The 17,419-nt window shown below is 55.7% G+C and overlaps 1 protein-coding gene across 3 annotated transcripts in view; it reads right to left on the bottom strand.

Moving 5' to 3' along the window:
* Window positions 1-13,124, bottom strand: part of Gse1 (Gse1 coiled-coil protein) — a 360,758-nt gene extending 347,634 nt beyond the window's left edge. For 2 of the 3 annotated variants that reach the window (XM_031341582.1, XM_031341583.1), the window contains exon 1: window positions 11,247-13,122. In XM_031341582.1, coding sequence (XP_031197442.1) covers window positions 11,247-12,161 — 915 coding nt within the window. In that variant the 5' untranslated portion in view covers window positions 12,162-13,122. Of the gene's footprint in view, window positions 1-11,246 lie in introns of all 3 variants that reach the window. The other variant, XM_031341584.1, reaches the window with a different exon arrangement.
* Between the last annotated feature and the right edge of the window lie 4,295 nt (window positions 13,125-17,419).

Genomic DNA, 17,419 nt, shown 5'->3' with positions numbered 1-17,419 from the left:
AGGTCAACTGGACAACACAGTAAGTTCCAGGCCATTCAGCAATACCGAGCAAGATGTCTCAGAAGGAAAAGAAAAAGGTGGAGGGGCTCAGAAGTTAAGAGCGCATTTTATTTATCTGCCCATCTGTGAGTGGTGACTCACATTCTTTTTGCTCATGTGTTGTGCAGAGGCAGTATTCACTAAGGCTGGGATAAGAGAGGGAGCCATCACTACAGAACCTACAGATGACCTAGGAGCTTGTCGGGAGGGCAGACGGAGCTACACTAAACCAGACCACCACACAGACAAAGGGGACACATTCCAAAAATCAGAAATGACCAACCAAAGCCGACCCAAGAAGACATGTAGGAGGATCCTCCCTTCCACGTGAAGACAACCACAACTTCCCCACCTGTGATGCAGGAACTGGTGGTGCCTGGCTGAAGAGAATTCTTCCACATGAGCCTGGGTGAGCAGGTTTTGGCAGCTGTGCCTTAAGGAACTTCTGTTTGCCGTGTCTTTTAAAGGCACACTTCATGCCATTTTTATAGTTTTTTTCCTTTCCCCTACCCTCCCATTTTCTCTGAGACTTTGATCTTGCTAATTGCGGTTTTGCCAACGGCAGCGCTTTTCAGGAACTGCCGTTCCCTGGCTGCCAAGAGGTTGGAAGGGTGGCTGGTAACTCCACTTCAGCTGGAATTGTCACTTCTACATGGCTGGTCAAACAGGCTGACAAGCACAGGCCAAGAGCTGTGATGCCCTGACAGACATGCGTTATAGGCAAATGTGAAAATGGTGCCTCTGGCCAAGCGCTAAGGTTAGCCAGCAGCTAGGAGAGAGCATCAGCGGGCAGGGGTTGGCGGGATTAGCAGAGACTCCCAGAGCAGGAAAAGAGGCAGAAGAGAGAGTCACTGCTGAGATGTGACAAGGAGGCAGAAACAACAAGACCTCAAGGAACCAGGAGTCAGCACCTGGACACTGCAGAACAGGGGCTCGGCACCTGCTTTGAGTCTCAGAGTATCTACTAACAACAACAACAACAAAAAATCAGAATGCATCTATAATACCAGGCCTTGCACTGGGTTATTGAGAGCAGAGGCATTCACGAGAGCTTACTGAGGCAGAAGAATTTCCATGAGTTCCAAGTCCAACATGGGCCACTGAGGGAAACTATCTCAAAGGCACAAAAAAGAAAAAGATAAAGAAAAAAACCCGAACAGGCTGAAAGAGAGCATCAGATACCCTGGAATTTGAGTTACAAGAAGTTATGAGCCCCCTGGTGTGGACGCTGGGATCCATTCTCCATCCTCTATAAAGAGCAGCAAATGCTCTTGAAGTGCTGAGCCATCTCTCCAACCCAAATGGAATTCTTCCTGTTCCTTCCGTGTGGGAAGGTCATGGGGCAACCCCCCCATCCCCGCTGTCATCGGAACTCCTGGTCCTTGACCTCAAAGTGTCCCGCTTCCCATGTCCCCTCCTGGCTCCTCTGGATCACAGCAGGGTACAGAGCCTGTGCCTCTAGGTGACAACTACAATGGACCCTGAGGACAGGAGGGGCTCAGTGTACTGGCTAGTTTTATGCCAACTAGACACAAGTTAGGGTCACTGGAGAGAAGGGAGCCTCAATTAGGAAACTGCTTCTAAGCTGAGCCTGGTGGCTCACACCTTTAGTCTCAGCATTTGAGAGGCAGAGGCAGGTGGGTCTCTGTCAGCTGGAGGCCAGCCTGGTCTACAGAGTGAGTTCTAGGACAGCCAAGGCTACACAGAGAAACCCTGTTTCAAACAAACAAACAAGCAAACAAACACCAAAAGAAAGAAAAGAACCTACCTCTAGAAGATCAGGCTGTAGGCAAGTCTGTAGGTCATATTTTTTATAATTAGCACTTGATGGGGGAAGGGCCCAGTCCATTGTGGGTGGAGTCATCCCTAGGCTTGTGGTCCTGTGCTCTTATATGAAAGCAGGTTGAGCAAGCCATGTGGAGTAAGCCAGGAAGCAGCACCCTCCGTGGCCTCTGCATCAGCTCCTGCCTCCAGGATCCTATTCTGCTTGAAGGCTTCCTTCAGCCGGGCGGTGATGGTGCACGCCTTTAATCCCAGCACTTGGGAGGCAGAGGCAGGCAGATTTCTGAGTTCGAGGCCAGCCTGGTCTACAGAGTGAGTTCCAGGATAGCCAGGACTACACAGAGAAACCCTGTCTTGAAAAACCAAAAAAAAAAAAAAAAAGAAAGAAAGAAAAAAAAGGCTTCCTTCAATGATGGACTATAATGTAGAAGTGTAAGCCAGATAAATTCTTTCTCCTCCCCAAGTTGCTTTTGGTAATAATGTTTTCTCACAGCGACAAGTGGGAAGAGAGGCCCTTGGGCCTGAGGGTGTTCCATGCCAGTGTAGGGGAATGCCAGGTTGGGAGTATGGGAGTGGGTAGATGAGTGGGTGGGTGAGCACCCTCATAGAGGCAGGGGAAGGGGAGATGGGATAGGGAGTTTCCAAAGGGGAGACCTGGAAAGGGGAAAACATTTGAAATGTAAATGAAGAAAATATCCAAATTAAAAAAGAAGAGAACCTTAACTAAGACAGTGAAGGAGGCTAATAGAGCCTTGGGCTACACACACTGTCCAAAGTCCTACACAGACAGACAGACAAGTAGTATATCTGTATTCTGGCTACTATACAACATCAGGAGCTTTCCTGGGTGGCAGTTTTTATGCAAAGGCCATGTACCCGAGTGTTCCTTCATCCTTTAGATGAGCACTGAAGCCCAGAGATGGGGCAAGGGAGGCTCTAGTCCTAGGTGCCCTGGCTGCGGTCAACTGCCTCCAGCTCCTTGAGAACAGGGTCTTGGATCTCCTGTCCTTGCCTCATATGGCTCTGTCTTCTGTCCTGGCTGGTTCCTGCCTTTGCCAGCAATGTCACCTGCTTTATGTCTCAGCCATGGGAGGTGGGTCCTGTGATTATCCTAGTGCTGGAGTGAGAAACTAGTAGCTAAAGAACACAGCAGTGGATGGAGTGCCAGCCCAGAGCTGAATATAGCAACTGGCACCATGTCTCCTGCAGCCTCAGTTTCCCCTCTGGGTCACAAAGGCGATGATGAAGCTGTGTAGCTGGGATGCTTCCCCTCTCCTCACACTGATCATCTAGGGTTCTGGGTCCAGTCTACAGCCACCTCCCCCAAGGGATGGGAGCAGCTATGAGAGCCATTTCATCTGCTCCTACCCTCTGTCAGCCAACCCTGGCCATACGCTGCCTGCAGCTGCTGATGCTGCATTCCACTGTCCTGGTTAAGGGCCCGTTGCAGGGCATCCTGAATCACGAGGGATCAGTCATGTCCCTTGGGGCTCAGAGCCCAAGGTACCTGCAGACTACAGAGCTAGCCTGGCAGCTGAACCACTCCCTGCCACCGAGCAGAGCTGCAGGTGACAGTTGCTTCCCAAAAGTCTAGCCTGGCAGAGTCTGCATCAACCTCAGAGTGGGCCGGCTCTGATGGCCTTGTCAGTTATCACAAAGTCATTCTGAGGGGAACAGTGGAAAGAAACAGATGAACTTCCTCATAAACTTGTCTAAAAGTCCCACCCAAGATGCTTGCCCCTGACACTGGCCTGTCAGCTCCCCCACACACTGGGGCCATCACTGTGGCTATCTCTATGGCTTCACGGAGGACACCCAGTGTGCATGAAGTCCCCGCCTGGGCTCCACAGCTTCTAGCTCTGGTTTATCAGACAATGTGAAGCTGACACTTGCTGTAGACACCCACCTCAGCTGACTCACGCTGGGGCTAGCCTCCCAGCACCAAGACTCCATCCACTTACCCAATGACAGTCAGTGGCCAGGGTGGCCCAGACATGGATCCCAGATGAAGGAACTGGGAACCACTCCCCCAGAGCCCACCAACAAGAGCCACTCCTGTCCCCAACATTCGTAACCAGGAAAAGGAAGGGTAGGCTCAAGGGCTCAGTAAAGAAGGGAGCATGGAGCCGGGCAGTGGTGGCACACGCCTTTAATCCCCGCACTTGGGAGGCAGAAGCAGGTGGATCTCTGAGTTCAAGGCGAGCCTGGTCTACAGAGTGAGTTCCAAGACAGCCAGGGCTACACAGAGAAACCCTGTCTCAAAAAAAGAAAAAAAAAAAAAAGGCCAAGGTTCTGGAGTTCACTGCCTCCACATGAGGGTACCTGAGGCAATCTCCAGTGCCCCTGTATACAAGTAGTCATTCCATGTGACTAGAAAGACATCAGTGTACTCTCAGCTCCCACAGGGATGAGCACAGTCGATTCTGTCTCTAGAGAGGCATCAGGGGAACCCAGAGGCCCAAGGGTACAATGTAAGACCGCTGGCCTCTGACAGATGGGTGCCCGTGGGCCACATCCAGCGCTCTGACTAGCACAGAAACGGGTTCCACCCTGCAGCCTTGGGTCTGAAGCCATACGCAGCTGTACAGATTTGATCTGACGGGTCCAGGCCCTGCTGTTCACAGAGCCCCTACATGATCAACTGAGAAGGAAAACAGCATCCAACAATGACACAGACTCTCTTGGAAGGGACCTGTGGCAAGGGGACCCAGCATAAGAGCCTTCACCAACTAGACGTGACCCACAGATACCCTGGGGGGCAGGAAGAGGCAAGCCTCATGCTCCCTGGGGCTGCCATTGGGTCTCTGTGACTCTCTGGGCTCAATGCTAGGATGGGAGCTAAGACCCCTGAGTTCTAGGCCCAGGTCCTGTCATGTTGGAGATCTAAAGAATAGAGTCCCCTCCATCCCCCACAGGGGCAGGAAGAAGCAAATGAGCTGAGGGTCTGGTGGGTTCAGAAAGCTCACCGTCTGGGGTCAGCAGGCTGACTCTCTGCTGCTGTTCTGTCTGACCAGAGATTTCAACCTTTAATACAGTTCCTCATGTTGCGGTGACCCCCATTGCTACTTCATAACTATAATTTTGCTACTGTCATGAATTCGAATGTAAATATCTGATACACCAGCTATCTGATATTTGACCCTTGCGAAAGGTTCAATCAACCCCCAGGTTGAGAACCACTAGTCTAGAAGCTGGTAGACAATGGCTGCCTATAGACTCTTCTAAATCCAGGGGGAAGAGGATAAAAGCCAGCTTCTACCTATTCCTTGTAAGTGACACCTGTCCCCAAGGCACAGGACAGACTCACCGATGATCCTACCCCAGCCCTGCCTGCCCTGTTAGTTCTTTAGTCCTAAACTGTCTTAGGTTCCTTAGTCTGGACCTCCCACCTGCTAAGTGGCAAGACCCCCCTGCCTCAGGACACCTGCTGTCCACAGCATTGCTGCTTAGGCCAGAGGAGGGATGGGCTGTGGAGGAGGGGGCGGGCAGAGTCACCACATGAGTACATGGCAAGATGAGCCAAGATATGAATACAGTGGACAGCGGATGGCAGGGAAGGTCAGGGGCCGCCTGACCCATGGTCTGTTCTCCAATTGTGCCATTCCCAACCCCTATCTCCTAGAGTATAATACACGGGCAGACCTCCTCCATGCCACACACAGAGAAGAAACGGGGCTTTTGAAAGTGACACTACTAGAGTACTGGTTTCAGAAGATGGAACCTTCTCTTCATTTATTGCCAGACATGCCCATTTTACAGATGGGGAAAACTGAGGCCAGGCAGACAGCTGACCTGCCCACAGGCACTGTAAATGCTTGGGGGTGAGATCCCAGGGTTCTTGGTGCTTTTGTCTGGGAGGGTGGAATCTATGTGAGGCTGGGGACCAAGGAGCTGAGAAGGAAGGAAAGGGACCGTGAGCTGGGTCTATGACACAGCACTGTCACATAATTCCTCAGCTGGTATTATAGAGAGGCCACCAGCAAAGTGCACATATGTTGTGGCCTGTGGGTCCTCACAGTACAAGCTATTCTAATCTATGCCATCCTCAAGGCACAGAACTCAAGGTATCCTGTGGTACAACACTGAACAGGATTGTGTGTGTGTGTGTGTGTGTGTGCACGTGCGTGCACAGAATATTTTTTATTTTTTATGCTTATACATGTTTTACATATATGTTGTCTACACAACATGCATGTGCACAGTACCCATGGAGACCAAAAGGGGGCATCGGATCTTGTAACTGGAGTTACAGAGCATTATGGGTGCTGGGAATTGAACCCTGGTCCTCTGGAAGAGCAGCCAGTGCTCTTAATGATTGAGCCATCTCTCCAGCCCCTGTATGGCAGATTTAAACTGATTTATTTATTAGTTTTTATGCATATGCTTGGGCGAGGGAAAAGCTTCTGAATGCTATCACATGTACATGGGAGCCCAGAGGACGACTTTGGGGAAAGAATGAGCTCTCTCTCCCATTTTTTAAAATTATTTATTTATTTATTTGGTTTTTCAAGAAAGAGTTTCTCTGTATAGCCCTGGCTGTCCTAGAACTCACTCTGTAGACCAAGCTGGCTTTGAACTCAGAAATCCACCTGCCTCTGCCTCCCAAGTGCTGGGATTAAAGGCATGCGCCACCACTGCTTGGCTCTCTCTCCCAGTTTTACATGTGTTCAGGTTCTGGGTTTCTGGGATTTGAACTCAGATACAGTGGCTCTGCCCACTGAGCCACCTCTTTGGCTCTGAACAATGAATTGCCGACCCCAGCCGAGAGGGCAAGCTCCCATTCCTAACCTCACAGCAGGGTTCCCACGAGCCACAGGCTTAATACAGGACTGCCCTGGAGACCAGTCCTGCTGCTGTGACAGATGGGGAAACTGAGTCACATGGCAGGACAGAGGCTCTTCCACGATGCCTCATGTGCGTCCTACACAGGTGACACAGGAAACAGAAAGCCAGGGCCAAATGAAGCCTTGTGCTTCTCCACCATTCGACCAGAACACAAATAGAGAGGCAGAGGACCTGAACTGATGTGGGTTCCTCCATAGCCATGAAGACATGACCCGAGTTACCACTGAGAGGTCTGCCAGAGACTCTCCCTGTAGCTTGAACCTTGCCAGAGCAAGGTCCCCAGAGAGCTGAGTAGCCATGAGGTCTGTAGCCTTGCAAACTCGTCTGGCCTTCAGCCCTGCCCCCTTCCTACCCAGCTTCCAGGGAAGGCTCGGGTTTTTAAGACCTTGTGCCTTCACTTCCTCTTTCCCAGTAGGCTCCAATCTCCTCCAGGCTTAGCGCAAGGCATCTGGAAAATTTATTCTTCTGAGCAGAAGGCTCCCACACCGGCAAGGAAACATAGACATCCCCTTGCGGCGGGGATGAGAGAGGGTTCAGAGAGGCCCACAGCCCAGCTGCCCAGCTGCTGCCAAGAAGAAGGTGCCAACACTGTCTGGCACCTTCCAGAAAGATCCTAAGCTGGTATCCTGAGGGCCTGAGGCAAATGGTAGTGGCCAAAGCCTCCCTGCAGAGCGGGAAGCTGATGATGGCAGCGTGCCAAGAAGCAGGGGACAGATGTGCAGCCACCCTGACAGAGAGCTCTGCAGACCTGCGATGGGCCCTGGGCCCGGATGAGAAGCACAGTGGTAACTAGGCTTGGGTGCTCAGCCAGACGACGCCTGGCAACAGGCTGAGGTACAGCAGGTACCAAACGGCAGGCTCCATTAGTCGGTGTTGCCTGGTCCCTGGGAGAGGACAGGGCGGTCTCAGGGATGGCACCTTCCCATGGGCAGGATCGGAAGATGAGAGGCAGCCAAAGGCAACATCTGGCCATGTCGGGTGGGGAGAGGCAGAGGTTACTCCTTTATTGGCCAGGGAGGAAAAAAAAGGAGAGGGGGTGACCGAGATAGCAGGATCTCCTCCAACAGGGCTTCCTAGGTCTCTGCCCCTGAGAAATGCAAGTGACGGGGTGGGGTTGAGGAGCCATTGACCCTCCGGGAATGGCCGCCTTCAGAGCTGGAGGACAGAGGGGACAGAGGGCAGGACAGGTTGGAAAGTGGGACAGATTCCAGAGCAGAAGTTCAGGCCCAATGCTTACCCTGCAGGAACCGGCTGAGTGACCATGGCTGAGTTACTTAACCTCTCTGGGCTCCCTTCTCACCTAGAACAGTATGGGGTGGGGGTGTAGATCCTCCACAGGAGTATTTAAAAGATACGGTAACCATGGATATGGGGATTGTATCAGGGGTAGCAGCTTAAGAGTCAGCTCCTCATGAGACTGTCCCCAAACTTATCTCAAAACCTGGCCATACTAGAAGAGCAGAGGCAGCCTTCACAACAGACAGCAACAAGGCATGCTGGGAACAGGCTGCCACGGTCCCACTCAGCCACCTCCAGGCAGCACCACCACTCAGCTGTGGAAATCAAGGCTTGGGGACGTCAAGGGTCAGACCCAAGGTCACATAGCTTGTTCTGCAAAGACTTAGGCCAGGTCCATCTTAAGACAAATCTGGGAGTCTTTCCACAGTTCCCATGGGATGAAAGTAGGGATGTCCGGTCCAGAAAAGGCAAACTGCAGCCCTCCCTGGCCCAACCTAACCACTGCCTAAGCCGTACTACAACCAGAATGGCATAGCCTGCGGGTCCTCTGCCAGCATCCCAACTAGAGGATGTTGGGTACCATCTTCCTTCCTTCCCTTCCTCTGTCTCCTTAGACACATCCTTTTTCAGAGGTTTTCCAGCTGATTCACTCAAGGGAGCACCTACCAGGGTTCCAAAATTCCAGGAGTTTCTGCTCCCCTTGACCCTTGCAAGGCCCTTCTACCTCCCAACTAAACCTTCAGACAGACAACACACAGGAAGAAAGGGAAGCTCGGGGACTAAGGGAGGGGAGGGGAGCCAGCCTGGGGACAAGGGAGAGGCTGTGCCTACATCTCCACTCCTGACAACCCAGGAGCCTAGTCCTCTGCATGGCTTCTACTTGTCTCTGCACTGCACCCAGTCTGGCTGACGACCTCACGGCTCTCAGCGCTGCGGGAAACAGCCTTTTGGACCTTCTGTGCCTGTTCCTCCCCAGGGATGCTGCAGGCTGTGCCTGCCACCGGATCCCAGCATCTGGAACAGTGCCTGTCTCAGAGCAGGCTCTCTATAAATATTTGTGGGATAAATGGGAAGAACAGGAGCGCAGAGGAAGGGCAGAGGGCAGAGGGCTCTGTTCCGGCATCCTTGGACCCTGGGAGCTGAATGACCCCTCCTTCCCAACATCACCATAGTGGAGTCAGAGCCGTGCCTGCCAGCCCCCGACTGCAGCACAGGCCTGGCCTGGTCTTATCACCTCTGGGGGCTGCAGATATATCCCTTTCCCTACCATACCTCCATTCAAGCTGTCCTTCAGCACAGAGCCCAAGATCTTCCTCCCCGCAAAGGCTACCAGATCTGGTACTTTCTGTCTGCCTGCTCTTCCCTTCCCCAGGGCTGCAGGGTTCTTCCTGTCTCTGTGCTTTTTCGCTACTTTACTAGGTTCCAATGAGACTCAGGAAAATGGCTGGAGCTGAGCCCAAGGGCTGGAGGAGGCCCTGAACTCTAGACTGGAACCCTCAGCCACCTGCTGGCTGAGGGTCAGAAGTCTGGGGATTTACCTGAGTCTCAGTGTGAGAGTAAGACGATCCACTGGACAAGGTGAGGGCCAAGGACAGGGCAGAAGTTGGTTGAATGCTCAGCTAAGCCCCGCGGGTGGACACAGGAGTGGGGGAAGGGCCTGCAGATGGCTCTCACTTCCCACCCCTGCTGACCTGGGACCCAAGCTTCTTTTGATTACTGAGGTCAAACTGGCATAAGGTAGGCACTCTGCAGAGAAAACTCCATGCCCCCAGGGAGCATCAACCACCCACACAGTGCTGTAGCAATCTTCCAGCATGCATCTGGCCTGGGGCTCTAGCCTTACACCCTCGGGACTGCCCTTGTGCCTTCTGCCCAGACAGAGGGGCATCAGGAGCAGCTTCAATGCAGTAAGCTTGGCTGGGGACATTCAAATGTCCCCTGATTCATTTAATTATCAGAATGTCCCTACAAACCATGTGGCCTGTATTCCTACTTCTCAGCCAAGAGAACTGAGTCCAGCCAGGATAAGAACTTGTTGGCAGACAGCTCTGCTGCGAAGACAGCGGCAGGCAGGGACCGGGCCTGTCTTGCCCCAGAGCCAAGATCTTCTCACTCACTTCAGGCCTCGTGGAGCTGTCCCTTCCAAGACCCAGCAACAGCCTCAGCATGGGCAGCCACACACCTGTGGCTAAGGGAAGGTTTGATGCCCCACACTAGAGGCAGGTGATTCTCTGCTTAGCGGAAAAGGAGAGGGGGTGCTGTCAGAGCCTTAAAGGTACCTCCAGTTCAAAGCCAACTCTGGGGAGGAAGGATAAGGGCAGTGTGAGGGGCAGGGGGATTGTGAGCCAGGAAAAGGGCGCCTAGCCACATCCAAGGCTGCTTCGTAAGTTAGCCTTCCTTTGCCCAGGCATCGCACACATGTGCATGTGTGTGTACACATACACACACATGCATGTGAGTGTGCAAAATTGCAGGACCTAGACACTCTACACACAAACAATCATTCCCGAGCGGGTCCCACCTATCCACCTTTGGTGTCTGCCGGCAAGACCCTGGCCTGTCACTACCACATTAGCCTCTGCTCAGGACAGGAGTCAGGGAGGAATTAGGATCCCAGTCCAAGGGCAGAACAGTGAGTACAAACCACATGCCTGCTGTCACCCCCTTCCCCAGGGCTACCTGGCCAGCTCCTACCCTAGCTCTTACAAAGCTGGGTCCAATGTCCCAGGGTCCAGACTGCCTCCTACCAGGCAGACAGCTGCATCCCAAGAACAGGCCTCCGTCCTCTGCCCAGCTCCAAGCAGCTGACTCGCAAAGAGACCCTATCCACTGCAAGGATTGTCTAGGCCACTGTCCCGAGTCCCATGCGCCTGTGTCGCGTGCCTATGCGTCTGGAATCTGTTGCCATCCGATTCATAAAGCTATTGGGAAGACTCAAACGAGAGGCACTTGGGCGAGAATCCTGGGAAGGAGACAGCAGCCAGGAGCTAGTGAGAGGAACTGGCGACGGGGACCTCGGGGTGACCTGCGTGGCTGCACTAATTATCAATGTTATCGGGCGTCCGACAGCCTTGCCCTGAACTTCCTCCATTTGATAGATGGGCTGCAAACACGCCCATCGTCAGCCCCATGCCTGCTGATTCCAACAGCAGCTATTCAACCGCTCCTGCCCCCAGATCCTCTAACCTCCTGCCCCATGCCTCCAAGGTCAGCCAGGCTAGCAAACCAAAGAGAACACCTCCTGCTGGGACAGGCCACCGCTGAACCAATACCACCACCAAGGGACAGAAGACATCTCGCTTTTGACAACACAGATGCTCTAGATGAAAGCCACTACTTACCTTTGGTACTCCTGCTGCTGGGGAACTCCAGCCCATGGGTCCCTGGCTGGCAACTCCTTGGCCTGCACAAACCAGGGTCCCGCATTCCACGCAGGCACCAATGATCAGCTGCCGGCCATCATCCACCAACAGGCTGTGGCTAGCTCTCAGGGTATACAGGAACAAGGGTAGCCTGGCCACTCTCACTGACTTCAACCCCAGACACCGTTTCTTCTCTTGCTGACAGAAGAAGCACACGAACGTGTCCACTTGGTACTGCCTCGACCAGGCGCTGACGGGCTGGTGAGCGGCTCTGGCTTCGTGCTGCAACCACTGACCCAGCAGGTCATGATAGCAGAGCACACAGGTTGCCACCAGGCCCGTGGAGTCTGCGGGTCTGGCCCGTGGGGCGGGTGGATAGACGGTGAGGAAAGGAAAGAAGGGTTCTTTCTCGCCCAGGTGGCTGGCGGGGTTCATGCTAAGCTGGAACTCCTTGCCCGGCCCCAGCTCAGCCCCGCAGATGTAGCAGACGGCAGGCGGGCCTCCCTGCGCAGAAGTGGGCAGTTCGCTCAGGGTAGGGTCCGAGGCGGAGAAGGCTTGGTGGTACCTGCCCAGGAAGCCTTGCACCGAGCTGATGAGCTCGCGGTTGTGCGATGCCCGGTACAGGGCCCAGACGTCCTCCAGGACACTGAAACATTTAGGGCAGCTGCGAACCTCGCAGCGCTTGTTAGGGGGCCGAGCGTTGGGTGGGCAGGGCAGGAGGCTAAGGAAGGGGAAGTGCATGGAGCCCCCAGAGTTGCCGTTGACGAGGCGGGATGGCACAGCACGGGCATCCCGCGTACAGTCCTCCCCGCAGAGGTAACAGGCTTCCCGCAGCAGCCCCGCGGCGGGGGCGGGCACCTCTTCCCTAGGGAGTCTCCGGGCCTTGGAGGCCATGCCGGGGGCGTGGCTGTTCAGGGGCACCACGTAGAGTCGCTGCAGGACCGGCACGTTGGCCAGCTCGAAGCTCTGCCACTGGTGCGTGAGGGACGAGAAGCAGCAGGGACACACGAGGGTGCTGCCCGCCTCCGTGATGGGCTGGGCGCCGGGCGGGGGGCTGTGCAGCCACAAAAAGGGGAAGAAGGGCGCCTGGGCGGGAGTCTCCTGCTTCTGCACGTGGATCTGCTGCTGCGAGGCCGGTGACAGCGCCGAGCCACAGACGTAGCAGCAGCGGGCCTGGCTGTCCGCGGGCGTCCGGGGAGGCCGCTCCAGACCTTCGTCCCCGAGGCTCCCGGCGACGTCGCTGCCCTCGGGGGTGCTGCTGCGCTCTGGGGGCGCCGCGGCCCGGCTGGCGGCGGCGCCGTCCGTGCCGTCGGGCGCAGCGGGACCGGGCCAGGGTTCTTGGATGCCTCTCAGCACACTGGCTCGTGGTTCCGGAGCCCAGTGCGCCCCTGGCCCCGTGCGCCGGCGCCGGGCTCCTGACTTGCTGGAGTCGTGCGCATCCTCAGACTCGGGCTCCGGCTCCGGCTCGGGCTCCGGCTCCGGCAGAGCGTCGGCGTCCGACAGCTCCGACAGCTCTGAGTCGCGCGCGTCCTCGGTGTTCCACTCGCGGGCCCCGCGCCGGCCGCCCGCACTCGCGTCGCACTGGTGCGGCCTCTTGAGCCAGTACACGCGCTTGTCCACGGGCGTGCGCGCGCGCTCGAAGGCGGCCCACTGCTCGGCCAGGAAGCAGCGGCACACGGCGCACACCAGCACGCAGCCATCGGCCGCGCTCAGCCCGCGCGCTCCGGGCGCCGGCTCCTGCTGCTGCAGGAACGGGAAGAAGGGCTGCGCGGGGCCCGCCGGCCTCACCGGCAGCTTCAGCTCCTTGCCGCGCGCGATGCCGCCGCCGCAGATGAAGCACGACAGGGCCGCGCCCGCCGCTGCCATGAGCCGCTGCTTACGGGAGAGCGGCGCCGCCCGGCCGCTCATGGCCCGGCCGCCGCGCCCGCCTCCGCGCGCCCCGCGGCTGCCGCTGCTCCGGCCGCGCGCCCCGAGGCCCCGCGCCCAACTCGCAAAGTTTGGCGCGCGGCGGCGCGCACGCGGCCCGGGGCGCACCAAGGGTCTCCGCGGCGGTGCCCGGGGCTGCCGAGTCCCCGGCGGGTGGCGGCGCGGGCCCAGGCGGCGCCGGAGAGCGCGCCCGGAACGCGGCGGTGGCGGCGGTGGCGACGGGCCCCGGGCGGCTGCGGCGGCCGCATGTGCGAGCTCCGGCGCCGGCCCGAGCGTCGGGTCATTTAATTGGGGAGGAGGGAGGCGGGGCGGCGCGGGGCGGAGGGCGCGGGAGGGGGGCGGAGGGCGCGGGAGGGGGGCGGAGGCGGGGAAGCCCTCCCTCGCACCGCCCTGCTGCCCGCCTCTTCCCGGGCTCCTCCTCCCCTGACTCCGACTCCTCCTTCTCCTAATCCTCCTCTCTCTCCCCTCCTCCCCTACCTCCTCCTCCTCCTCCTCCTTCTAATCCTCCTCCTCTTCTTACCTTCTCTCCGCCCCTCCTCCTCTGACTCATCCTCTCCTCTCGATCCTTCTTCCTCCTCCCCCGACCTCTTCTGTCCCCCAACCCCCTCCTCCACCCCCTCCTTCTCCCTCCCTCCCCTCTCCCACCCCCTCACACACAGCCTGCCCCCCCTCCGTGTCCCAAACTATGGCACAATAGGCCTCAGCTCCTCTGTCTATTCTGTGTCCAGCAGGAGCCCGCGGTGATTCATTGCTCCAATTAGGGGCTCTGCAGCCCGTGGCTCGGTCTGTCTGAAGGGTCTCCTTTGGGACCTACGAAACCCATCAGCCGCTGCCGCTGATCTTTAAGGAAAGGTCAAACCGGACGCGCTAGTGCCAGGTGAGGACGATGGGTGCCTAGGGAGGCTTGGGAAGGGTACCCCCCCCTCGAGGATCTGGGGGAGGTCCTGGCCCTTCAGCAGCCCAGGGTTGGGGGTCACCTTTCTAAGCCCAGTGCCCTAGTTTTAAAGACAGGGAAGAGAAGTTGTCTCCTGCATCACCCTGGAGACAAGAGTCCTCCCAGCCTGTCTCCCCTCCCTCTGACTGGACAGGGCCCACCAGATCACCCTGGGGGTGGACGTAAGAAGGGTACTGTGTGTCCTGGGACTAAGGACTCAACCTCTCTGTGCCCTTTTCTTACTTGTTAAAGTGTTCCTGCAGAGACCACAGGTATCCAGGACTTAATGTATTGTATGCAGATACATTGTAGTTATTTATTTAACACAGAGACAAGCCCTCTGCAGGCCAAGTTCAGAGCTGTTACATGCTTCTTAGTTAACTTCCCCCAAGAAGCAAGTGTGGGATGGCCCTCATTTTATGACTCAAAAGAAGAGGCCAGGCAGGATTCAGACCCAGGCAGCAGGGCTCTGCTAGGAGTATGCGGCCTCCCCAGGCAGACATCTGGCCCCTGTCACCCAGAAGCTGCTGGAGACTGTCCTTGGTGCCTCTCAGACACACAGGCACACACATGTATGCCACACACACACACACACACACACACACACACACACACACGCACGCACGCACGCACACAGATGGTGCCCTTTGGCTCAGGCTGGGCCACTAAGCAATCCTAAACCTTTCTCAAGTCTCCCATCTATAAAAGGACCCCTCAAAGCTTCAGAACTGTGAGCGTCTACTTTCCAGAAGCCTCCAGTTGTCTACCCTGCCAGCTGGAGGTGGTGCCTGAGCCCCAAAGGCAGGAGCCCACCCCAGCCCCGGCCCCCACTAGCTGAGCTGACATGTGAATAAAGCTCCTTCCCCCTCCAAATGAGCAGGAGAAAGGGCCTCTTGGGAATCCCTGACATTCCAGGGCTCCAGAGTCAACCCGGGGTGGGGTGGGGTGTCAACATGGCAGAGGATGGGACTCTGTCCCTTCCCGGGCCCAGAAAAGTGCTGGCTCAGCAAACTGTCTGTGGGGTTGGGGGTGGGGGGGGGGGAGGCCGGGATGGGGAGGCATCCCCTGGCTGTTAGCGTTGTTCATACCTTGTTAGAGGAAGGGCTGATGAAAGGACCCTGTCTGTTCTTACTCAGGAAGGGCCTGGGTGTCTCACCTCATAGGAAGGAGCCTAGGAAAGCTGAAAGGACCCTGTCTGCTCTTACTCAGGAAGGGCCTGGGTGTCTCACCTCATAGGAAGGAGCCTGGGGAAGCTGTTCCTACTTGCACTCACCCAGGCCTCCCTTGGTGAAGCTCCTCAGCCTGGCCCAGCTGCCCATCTCCAGAGCCCTCGAGGCACAGCTTTAGAATCTGAACCGGGGCTGCCGTTTTCCCTCCACATCTGTCCATCGTCCATTTCCTGTCTTATTTCCTTTGCCATCTTCTGCCTCCTGCACCCTTTTGTCTCCCAAGAGCCAATTCTCCCGGGTCCATCCTGCATACAGCATACCCAAGACTGGCTTCCTACCTATGTCCAAAGCCCTAAACCCCATTCTGCCGGCAGTGTGTACTTCAAGCAGAGGCAGGCATCTTAACTCTACAAACCTCAGTCTCCTGCTCTGTGCAATGGGCACAAGCTTCCTCCATGGTGGTCCAAATGAGAGCAAGAGAGATGCCTGGCACAGAAGCTGATATGATGGGAGACTGTGTGCATGTTAGCATGTGCGTGTTAATACATACATACATACATACATACATACATACATACATGTGCTATGTATACACATGTGTGTATTGGTGTTTGTGTAAACAAGTGCAGGGATACATGTGTGTTTTTCATTTGTTTGTGTGTACTAATGCATAACTATATACACATGCATATGTATTTGAGTATGCAACTCCAGACATACATGTATATACTGTACATGCATGTGCTTATGTGTGTTGATGCTTGGTGTTATACAGAAATGTATTTGTGTTTACATGCAAGCATGTGTGGACTGTGCAGGCACGTGAATGTGTGTGCATGTGTGCACATATTTATGTGTGTGCTTCTGTGTGTGAAGTGGGTGGGAGGAGTGGGTTCTGTTTCTCTCAGTGGCTGAATGACTCAGGAAATCCCCTGGCACAGATCAGAGGAGGAAGAAGACAGGTGACGCTGCTGAGTCATATGGGGGTGGGTGGCATGGTGGCAGAGCCACAGCACAGCCAGACTACCAGACTGACATCACAGCAACATTGACTAGCTAGCTATGTGACCTGAGGGGTGGGGGACAGAGCGTCTGAGCTCTCTGGACCTCTTTCCCTTCATCAGGAAAGCAGAGCTAACAAAAGGATACATTCTTTAGGGCTGAGAGAAGCAGAACCTAGGCCATTCTGATGGTGCAGGCTCTCTAGAGACTGAGGCAAGAGGATCTCAAGTTCAAGGCTAGCCTGGGCTACACAACGAGACCCTGTCTAAGAGGAAAAGAGCTCAGGGATCCAGGTAAAACCCTGCTACAGGCTGGGTAAGTGCTGAATGTGTGACTGGTCCTTCCAGCGCCTGCCTCCCTGAAAAGCACATGGGCTGTGGCATTGTGCCCCAGCTTCCTGATGAGGGGACTGAGGTTCAGAGTATGGAGAAGGCAGCCCACAAGAGCAGGTTAAGTGAGGGAACCCACCCCCAGGCTCCTTAGTAAGCTGACTAGAGGTTCGCTGTTAAGTCCAGCCTGAATCAAGGACTGCCTCAGAGTTTCATCTGTCTTCTTTGTGTGTTCCCAACCATGGACCTAAGGAAACCGAAACTCTCACAGCCTCTGGTCTGGACACAGAGCCAACTGTGTGGTGCCAGATGTTCAAAACACCAAGGCGCCTTAGTTTCTACTTCATGTTTCCAAGTCGTTCCAGCACTAAACCTGGCTGTTCAGATGTATAAAGCTCCAACTGGACAGAGCCATCCACCTATGCTTGTCAAGAGTCATAGCGTCTGGGCTCAGGGCACCCAGCAGAGCCATCCCCTCCGTGCCTGTCACTCTGCAAGGCCCGGATAACCTTGCATCTCCCAGCAGCCCTGGCTCAGGGCAGAGAAAGCACAGCCTACAGGTTCCATGGAGACATAATGCAGAAGGACAGAGGATCTGGACACAGCCCACATTGCAGCTGCCTGCAGGGGCATCTCCCAACCTCCCCCTAGCTGTCTCCCGGCCCCAGCACCACATGGAACTATGTCTGCTTCCAGCTGCTTCTCCCAAGGGGCTGAGCCCCAGCTGGTCTGCCTTGAACTGTCCTAGTTCTTACAGAGCCCAATCAATGTTGGGACCAGGGACACAGGACT

Source organism: Mastomys coucha, unplaced genomic scaffold (assembly GCF_008632895.1).
Source record: "Mastomys coucha isolate ucsf_1 unplaced genomic scaffold, UCSF_Mcou_1 pScaffold22, whole genome shotgun sequence".
Classification (NCBI taxonomy): domain Eukaryota; kingdom Metazoa; phylum Chordata; class Mammalia; order Rodentia; family Muridae; genus Mastomys; species Mastomys coucha.
This window is presented reverse-complemented; position numbering and strand designations above follow the sequence as displayed.